Source organism: Miscanthus floridulus, chromosome 18 (assembly GCF_019320115.1).
Source record: "Miscanthus floridulus cultivar M001 chromosome 18, ASM1932011v1, whole genome shotgun sequence".
Classification (NCBI taxonomy): Eukaryota; Viridiplantae; Streptophyta; class Magnoliopsida; order Poales; family Poaceae; genus Miscanthus; species Miscanthus floridulus.
Genome location: NC_089597.1, coordinates 136,911,783 through 136,921,740, shown reverse-complemented (window position 1 = coordinate 136,921,740; position 9,958 = coordinate 136,911,783). Strand labels below are relative to the sequence as shown.

Here is a 9,958-nt window from a genome sequence, read left to right as displayed (position 1 = left end):
ACCCTCTAGCACAAACATCGAGCGAAGAAGTCAGACCCCCTGCCAGCCAGCACCCCCAACGCTGTTGTCCCATCGGCCACTAGAAAGCCCCTTCAAAGGAGCATCGACACTTTGGCTGCACGCAGCAGCCACAAAGCTATGTTGGTGGCTACCCCCTCCAAGCGAGCCACACAGAGTCGGATGTGACTCTGCCACTTGCGTAACACCGCCACACGTCGAGGCCACCAAAGATCACTGTTGCTGGCACTGGCACCCATCACCGTCGTTGCTAACCTTGTCACCAATAGCCACGAGGTACGTGCCCCCACCACCGTGGGTGCCGCCCCATGCCTTGGGGGCATCGGATCAAGTCACCAAGCTACGAACCCGACGCCCCATGCTGCTGCTGCCTCCATCTTGACCACCGCCATGGGTGCCTTCCTTTGCCAGCCCATCGAACCACCATCAACCGTCATGGGCCAGTTGTTGCCCTAGCAACTGCCACCCCCAGTCGCCACTCCGGCCGCCACTACAGCAGCCCTAGCCAGCCACCGCCACCATGAGGGGATGAGGTAGGCGAAGGATGGAGAAACCCACCCACTAGTGCCCGCAGCAACAACGGCCGATGCCACAACTACCACCAGTCGCCATGCTGCTTGGCCTGGGAAGGCTAGATCCAGCAGTCAGGGGGCCGTATCTGGCCACCCGAGCACCAGATCCAATCACCTGGGCAATGGATCGGTGGCCTCGGCCGGCGCCGCCAGCGCCGTCAAGACCTAGAGGAGGGAACACACAGAGGAGAAGAGAAGAACCCTATCGCCATCCCCTATGCCAGCTAGGGCACCATCTGCCGCCGTCGCAGCCACAACAACCCACCTCGAGGAGCTCCATGCCGCTCGCATGGGGGACGGACCGCTGGCCCGCTACTACGTGTGCCACTACACACAAGAGAGGGAGGGCCCCACTGCCGCCATCCTGGCTAGCCGAGCAGCCCTACCGATGGCCAACTCTGCTAGCTGCGCGATAGGAGAGAGTGAGGGAGAAGGAGGCAGCGCTAGGTTTTCGGGCGGCCGCCCATGCCGCCCGTGTGGGGGCGACGCGGGGGCATGGGGGAGGGGGTGAAATTTCTTTTCGTCCATCTTCGCCGGACCTCGACAACGATATGTTATGCGAATCCAATTAATGATGTTACTTGATATGAGAGGTAATGGTAAAACAGAGCTGAGAAAAGCTAAAATAGATTGTCTCTTATTTTCTTCACTGAGATTAGAACTAAGATAGTGAAAATGCAGTGTCGGCCCTAGGGGGAGGGCATGAGGTGCGATGGCCGAGGGCCCATGTGGGGGAGGGGCCCAAGCCTAGGTATATAAACCTCCATACCCTCTAGTCCATTAGGCATCAGCAAACTAATGAGAAAAGAGACAAAGAACTGGTCAGCCGGCCCAAGAAGATTGGCGGCCTTTCTGGCTTTGTTTCCTAGTTTTCACACGGCCTGCCTCGGGCAGAGAGGAGGTGAGGAGCCGAGCCGCAGTGCCGATCGTAGATTGCGACTCGCGAGTTCATGACGCACTCATGCGCCGATGCCTGAGTCCTGACGCACACATGCAGAGTTGGACGAGGTGACGAGCCACGCCACCGAGTCCAAGAACGGCACACGACGGTGGTGACCAGGACTAGGTAGGGCTCCATGACGATGACATCTTGGTTCCTGCCTTCTTGCGAATTGCGATCAGTTGTTTCAGTTCATGTCCATGCCCTAGGTATTTTTTCCTTGTTCATTTTTAATCCAAATTAATCATTTGTATTGTATTCCAAACTTCTAGTACTTTGTACTCATATAGTCATGTTTTTCTTCTGATTTAGTCATGTTAAACTAAGATATATTATTGGATTTGCTTTCCCTTTATAAGTAAAATTAGCGTCTATATAATATAAGATTTCATACATGGTCTAAAGGGGCCGTCGCGATGAGTTCGCCAGAGGGCCCTCAAAATCCTAGGACCGGCACTAGAAAAATGTGGATTGTGTATAACCGCATGCTGTCAGTGACATTGATAGTTGAATGTTGCTTAAACGGAAAAGATGTAAGCACATTGTGGCAGGCCAAGATTATTCTAGTGATGCATCACAGTATGACTCATGAGTTAGAAACTGGTAGAATAACGTTGGCATGAACTATCTGTTCAGTTAATCAGTTGTGCAGTTGGTGCAGTGCTTATCAATATCATAACAATGTACACAAGTATACAACATGATGAGGATGGTTTATGGTCAAACATTTTGGGGTTTAACATATGAAACAAATATATAATAAAAATACACTCAGCCTGTAGTACATAGCACATATATTGTTTAAAGTTATTAGCACGAAGGTGCTATATTTGAATTATTTGGGTTTATATATGGTCGCCCTACCCTTACTTTATGACTTATGCAAGGTGTCAACATACCTGTTCTCTTGCTTAGGCTTAAATAAGTTTTTGATTCACTTTAATGACCATGCCGTTGTGAGTTGCAAAAAAATTAGTCGCATAAAGTGGTTGCCTGAATTGCTAACCATAAGGACTCACAAGATTAAAAATATCGGCCGATCCTCCATCAAACCCATAAGGGCGATAATCTCTATGGGAAAAGGTTTGGCCGGCAGCCGTCTGGAAGGCTGAAGGATTCCAGGATCTAGTAGCACTGTGATGACTGACGAACAACCTATCAAAACTAAGTATATATGACTGTCATCTTCCCAGTTCCCACCAGCTGCCATTTGGAGGAAGAGTGACGCTAATGTGCCAACTCTGTGTACTTACATCACATTTGACAAGACTGATTTTGTCAGAATCAACACCCTCTTAAGTGAGTACCTAATATGATAGTCCACCAGAGGCTATTAGACTGGGTACATCCCTTAACAAGTCATCCTGGTACACCTCCCATAAGATGTACAAGTCGCCAACCTTCATCTAGGATCAGCCAAAGAAAGACAGTACATCACAACCACGCATAGGTTACATAACAAGTTCAAGATACTTAAGTTTACAAGCCATAGTTCACAAACTTAGTTCATAACACAAGTCACACATATCATTCTACTATCGGAGTCTCAGTGGAAGTCTTTCAACATAACATTATTTTATGATAACTGATGCATGGGTGTGCCACATCCACACATCTATGAAACATGAACCCCTTCACCACTCCTGATCCGGCGGGAACTCGGGAGCGTAGAAGAATCCATGTATAGGAGGCACGCTACCTGCAAAACTCAGGATCATATAGGGTGAGTATCAAATGTACTCCGTGGGACTTACCCAATATAATAAACAAGGATTATGCATTTGGGCAGTAGCAAGGAATTCATTAATTTGTGGAAAAGCATTTGAATCATAAATAACAATGTGATCTATAGACTTAGCATTGCAAGCATAGCATAGGTAAATAAATTAAGCAATTAGCAAGTTGGAGCTCGATCTTCCATGAGTCCTAAAATCCAAACCAACACTAGTCCGTATCTAGAAGTTAGAACTTATTGCCTTCAAATAAACACTCTGTAGAGGGGTACAAGTTAACCCCACTAGAAACAAGGGATATTGCCCATAAGACCCATCGGTACAAAAGGGATACCTCGATGTCTCAACCTTTCCCTAATCTGGCCAAGATGTTCACAAAAGGTTCAACTGGTTCCCGGTTAATGCTACCACCATCTAATCGGTACCACCTTCTTGCCAGTTTTGCGAACAAAATGGTCGCAATCAGTTACTTGGCTTGTCACTCCCATAAATGACAAGTGATCTGTACAATTTTATGTTCATAACTTGCTACCATGGATACATGGTCCTTAATCAGTTAGCGAGCTATGTCGTTCAAGAATTACCACCATCTTGCCATGACCCAACCCCTCGCCGACCATTCAACAACAATTGTTTATCATTGGTTAAGTTTTAGATCATCCTCCATCAATGTTGCTTAGTGGACAAACATGCCTAACATCGCATGAGTAATGAGAAACCCATCATTATCTTGACTCTAGGATCTAAGCATACTAAGCATGAATAAACAAAGAAAAACAAACAACGGTTGAGTGTTGTGGCATCATCAAGGTGTGATAGCTGAAATAGGTAACTCATGGTTAATCTAGTCATATGGTAACATAACGATGCAATAGATAACTATAGTTCATTATGCATTTGGCAAAGCATAGGGATGCATAGGGGCCTGCCTTAGTTATCGTCGCTAGGATCTTCGGGTTCCACCGCTTGAGGCTCCTCCTCAACTATGGGCTCCTCCTGAGTCTCGTCGCCTATATATGCATGATGCTTGATGAGTACAATGCATAAAGGTAAATGGTATGGGATGTCATGCAATGATATTACTTGATTAGCAATTGATGACATGTATTAAGTGTTTGAGAGTAGCACTATAGAGCTATTAGCCTAAGGCATCAGATGGTCTGGTGTAAGGGTCGGACCGTCCACTAGTTTAGGGACTTAGTGAAAACAGGACACTGGACTCATTGGGCTCTCTACGGCTAGGCACGGACTCTCCGGTAACAAACCTGTGCTCTCAGGAATCCTCTCTGTTCTTGGTTATTAATCAACAGAACATTCCATCAGTGTGATGGACCATCATCAGATTAGGTCTATGGGTTGTTGGGTGCTGCTAAGTGTTCAGGTTCAGCGGAACTTTCCATCAGAGGTGGCGGACCATCCGCTAGGAACTAGTTGCTCTCGGGTTTCCCTAAAAATCATATTTATTCATTAGCGGACAGTCTGGTGTATCTCACGGACACTCCACTAGATCAAGTCTGTAGCCTAGGCTCTCTATTTTGGAGTTATAATTCATCGGACACTCCACCGTATACGTCGGACCCTCCGGTGAATTATAGTGTATTCTGTTGGAGTGCAGACAGATAGGCATTAGTTTTGATAAACACTCTGCCAGTGCGGTCGGACCCTCCGCCAAATCACTGACGGTGAACAATTCTAGCAACTTGAAATCCAAATCTTCATTTAGACTTCATGCAAGTGCAAACCATCACTAGGGTAGGTTTCTAGTGTACTAAGGAACATATCTAGCTAGGTGAATCTAGCTACATTGGTTGTAAACTAAACTTAAGTCACAAATTGACATTTCCTAGGTTTTGGCTCATGAAAGTGAAATCCTAGGTTTGCTTTGATTCAACTCATACCAAGGGCTGCAAAAGGAAGAAGAGAAGCTCTCCAAGATATTCGAGAAGCTGGATCTCCCCTTGGTGACTCAAAATCCCCTTGTTTCTTTCTTCCTACTCCTCCTAACTCCTCGTGGTGAGGGTGAGAGGGCTCCTCCCTCTTCCAACCCCTACCTCTTGTGGATGGGAGCTTCTAGGTGATCTTCATGGCCATCTCCAGCTGCTACAACCCCAAATCCTCCCCTCCTTTCCTCCTCCTTCTCCTTCCTCTTCTTGCTTGAGAGTGTAGAGAGAGAGATGAACTAGAGAGAGTGGGATAGTGAGAGTGTGTGGGGGGTACGACTCCGGATACCCACGGCAGACTACATGGGTTGCGTCACCAGGGGTGGTCCAGCCCACAAGACAAAGACTTATGGTGCATGGTACTGCTCGGCATGTACCACCGGACATCCAGGGCGATATCCTAAAGATGCTACGAGATCTGTTAGGATATGCTCGATCCCGTTATTCCTGTAATCTGTTATTACTTACATATTATCTCCTAGATCTAACTGACTTGTAACCCTACCCCCCCGACTATATAAGGCGGGTAGGGGACCCCCTCAAAACACACACAATATCATACAATAGCCAATACAAACCAATAGACCACAGGAGTAGGGTGTTACATCGTGCAGACGACCCGAACATGTCTAACTCTTGTGTCTCTGTTGCCTTCTTGTTCTTGATTACGCGCACCTCTACCGATCAATCTACCTTCGTGGGATACCCCTCGGAGGACTGTCGATGATATTTTGTCAACAGCTGGTGCGCCAGGTAGGGGTGTGCTTGTTGTTTCCATGATGAACAAGATGGTACACTTTTTAGGCTCTTTGTCCTCTCCAAAGCCTGGCTAGATCTTTACGATCAAATCGATCTCCTGGGTCATTAATGCTGACAGAGATGGAGAGATCATCGAGCCGGTGCAGATCAATTTTGCGCCAACCACACCAACACCTGCAACATTAGATCTGATCTCAGAACCACCTCCGAGGACGTCTTCACCAACAACTCACCGCCTGCTGCTGAAGCAGGTCGACAATGATGATCTGATCGCATCCATCGATCAGGTCGGCCAGAAGCTCGTCGACTGCCTCTCCCTCGTGAAATCGGCTCTAAACACTCTGGTTCAGTGCCAACCACCCACCGGTTCCGATCTATCAGAGGCCGATCGGGAAACTCCAGGGGTTACGGTCACCGTCCATCAGGATGCCCTAAGGGACAAATTCACCAACCAGATTGGAGACAACTATCCTCTCGCCGACCCGATCGCTGATCAGCTCTCGCTGACTATCAACATGCTGCAAATCGGCCAACGTTTTGAAGAATCCCTCCACACTATCCTGGAGGAAAATCTAGACTCTGAGCCCTAGGGCTCTATGGAGATTGTCACCGAAACCGCCGCCGTCCAACCTCCTTTTCCACCCTTTCGTGGAGATGGGATTTTTAATTTCAGCATCGATAGCCCTCTATAGGATGGAGAAACCAATGAGGTCCGCGCAGCTCGTGTCAATAGAAACACCAATCATGCGTAGCGTAGAGCAAATGAGGCTACCATTGTGCTAGCCAAGGCTACTCGCAATGAAGAACAACTCAACTCACAAGGGAGGCCACGCCCACTCCGCCGTAACCTTGATGACGAATTCGTTCGTGTCGACGACCACAATGTCTACAAGACCCCAAGCGCCAACTTGGCCATGGTTGCTAATGAGCTCACTCGGCTCGAGCAAATGCTAGAGGTCGCCAAGGTCGCCACAATGCTTAAAGCTGCGCACTGCCAGGTCAACGAGATCCGCCAGGATCAGGGACCTTCCTACTCGACAAGCTCAAATCACCAATCCACTGTGCCAAGATCCAATTGCCGCCCCAGCAGAAGCCGTTTCGTCAACCAACATCGTGATGATAGACAACCCCTCTAGGGGGGAGCTAGGGGGAACCATATCAACAACCCTCACCAACACGACCAAGAAGTCGATCAAGATGTCTGAGCACACATCAACAACCTCCGGGATGCATGATGTCAAATTGATGGGCGCCATTTCTCTCAGTATGAGGAGGAAGTACGCCGACATCAAGAATACAAGCAAGAATTCAGCAATCCGGACACAGCCCTCTAGCCACTTAACACTGGCAATGCTACCAATCCCGACGGTGACGATCCCGAAGGGCTCCGAGCATTCATGAGAGCACTCCGAACACTCTAGTGGCCCCAGGGTTTCAAAATCATAGGGGTCGAGCCCTATGAGGGGTGGATGAACCCCACACAGTGGCTACAAGCTTATGCCACCACTGTGTGTGCCGCTGGGGGAGATACCAATGTCATGGTGAACTATCTTCCCATCATGCTCACGTCAACCGCAATGAACTGGCTCATGAGCCTCACCCTAGATTCCATTAAATCTTGGGAACAGTTGAAGAAGGTCTTCACCAACAATTACATGGCTATGTGTACTCGGCCGGGCACCAAGCATGATCTGAATCGCATTTATCAGAAACCATTCGAGCTCCTTCGTAGTTACATCAAATGATTTTCCGAGATGAGGAATTCTATTCCCAACATCATGAAAGCAGAAATCATCACCACCTTTGTCAAAGGACTCCATCACCGCGGCCTCTGCTACAAATTCAATCGTAAGCCACCAAAGGGGATTGGCGAGATGATCACAACCGCCGATCAATATGCCGACACTGAAGAGGCTAAAGTTCGCTTCAATGAAGATGCGAGCACTCACCGCCCAACTCACCGTAGCGATGAGCGCCCCAATGAATGATGCCATAGTGATCGCCACTACAACGACCACGGTCACCATCAGGACAGTGGCTGCGATCAGCCGGAAGGGTCTAAAGCTGGTCAATATCACTGCCGCCGACCAGACAACATCGTCGCCACCGTTGATGAACCTCACACAAATGTAACTACGACGAGCAGTATAAGAAAATCCTCGAAGGCCCGTGCCCCCTTCATAAGAACATCAAGCATAAGATGAAGGACTACCTTGGCTTGGCTAAGGAGTTCCCGGCCAAAAAGAAGGACGACTACAACAACGATGGAGCCAGAGGTCGCTGACCACCTAGGGACAACAATAACGCCTTCCAGGATCATGACAAAGTGGTCACCACTATCTTTGGGGGCCTTGTCGCCGTTGAGAACAGAAGAGATCGAAAACTCACCGCCCGCCGGGTGCTCGCCGTCAACACAGAAGACGTTATGGCCGACCCCAACTATCGCCCTTGGTCTGAGGTCCCCATCACCTTCAACAGGGCCGGCCAGTGGGTGAACATCCCTTACATAGGGTGTTTCCCCCTTGTTCTCAATGCAACCATCAAGAAAGTACTCTTTAGGAAAGTACTCATCGACGGCGGAAGTGCCCTGAACCTCCTCTTCGCCGGAGCCCTAAAGGAGCTAGGCCTAGGAGTAGAAGACCTCACTCCCTCTGACTCCTCCTTCTAGGGTGTGGTACCTGGCAGGGCATCCAAACCACTTGGAGAGATCACCCTCCTGGTATAATTTGGCATGGCTAGCAACTTCCATGTCGAGCACATCAACTTCTATGTCGCAGACTTCAACACCACCTACCACACCATACTTGGTCTTCTAGCTCTGGCCAAGTTCATGGCCATACCGAACAACGCCTATCTGGTATTGAATATGCCCGCGCTTGCAGGAGTTCTGGCTCTACGGGCCAACCTCTCCATCGCCTACACCTATGAAATAGAGAGTCTCTCCCTCGCTGAAGCCACCGACCTCTCCATCCAGATGGCCAGTATGGTCACCGACGCCAAGACAGTGCTCACTGATGACCTAGAGATCCTAGCACTGGAGCCTCCACGTGCCTCCGCCAAGTCTAAGCAAATAAAGGAGGTCAACCTCGGCCTCGATGACCCCACCAAGATTGCCAAGATTGGGGCTCATCTCGACCCCAAATAGGAAAGCGCACTCATCTCCTTCCTACATGCCAACGCCGATGTGTTTGCTTGGAAACCTGCAGACATGTGGGGGGTACCATGGGAGAAGATCGAGCACTCCTTGAATATCTTGCCGACTACCAAGCCAATCAAGCAGAAGCTCCGATGATTTACGCCAGACAAGAAGGATGCTATTAGGGTAGAAATAAAATGGCTCCTAGCAGCCAGATTTATTAGAATCTTTGTGTGAACCTGCTAGGCTTCATGGGTGTGTATGGGAAGCCTAAAGGAACATTGGAAGCATGATAGGTGATGGATGCCATTACTTAAGTCCTACCAGCTACACTCTTGACAAAGAAGAGAAGGAAAGCATGTTTGAATGCCTATGCAGCATCAAGGCCCCGTCTAGCTTCTCCTCGAATGTAAAGCAGATAATAAATGTGACAGAGAAGGAATTCCTAAACTTAAAGTCTCATGACTACCACATGCTTATGATGCAATTGTTTCTGATTGCATTGAGAGGGATTCTACATGAAAATGTATGATTAGCCACCATGAAGCTATGTGCATTCATCAATGCAATTTCTCAAAAGGCAATCAATCGAGTGCATCTAGCAAAGCTACAGAATGACATGGTCCAATGTCTTGTTAGCTTTGAGTTGGTGTTCCTACGATCCTTGTTTAATATTATGACGCACCTCCTGGTTCACCTGGTCAAAGAGATTAGTATTCTCGATCATGTGTTCCTACACAACATGTTCCCCTTTGAGAGGTTCATGGGAGTCCTGAAGAAATATGTTCACAACCATGCTCGGCCAGAAGGAAGCATCTCCAAGGGCTATGGAATAGAGGAGGTGACAGGTACTAAATGGC

The 9,958-nt window shown here is 48.4% G+C and overlaps 1 protein-coding gene across 1 annotated transcript; it reads left to right on the top strand.

Moving 5' to 3' along the window:
* Positions 1 to 8,693: 8,693 nt before the first annotated feature.
* On the top strand, positions 8,694 to 9,107 carry LOC136524790 (uncharacterized). Its single transcript, XM_066518036.1, has one exon. The coding sequence runs from the start codon at positions 8,694 to 8,696 to the stop codon at positions 9,105 to 9,107; it is 414 nt and encodes a 137-aa protein (XP_066374133.1).
* Positions 9,108 to 9,958: the final 851 nt, after the last annotated feature.

Excerpts from the sequence above, each read along its gene's own strand:
- LOC136524790 (XM_066518036.1), top strand. The coding sequence starts at position 8,694 with ATGGCTAGCAACTTCCATGTCGAGCACATCAACTTCTATGTCGCAGAC.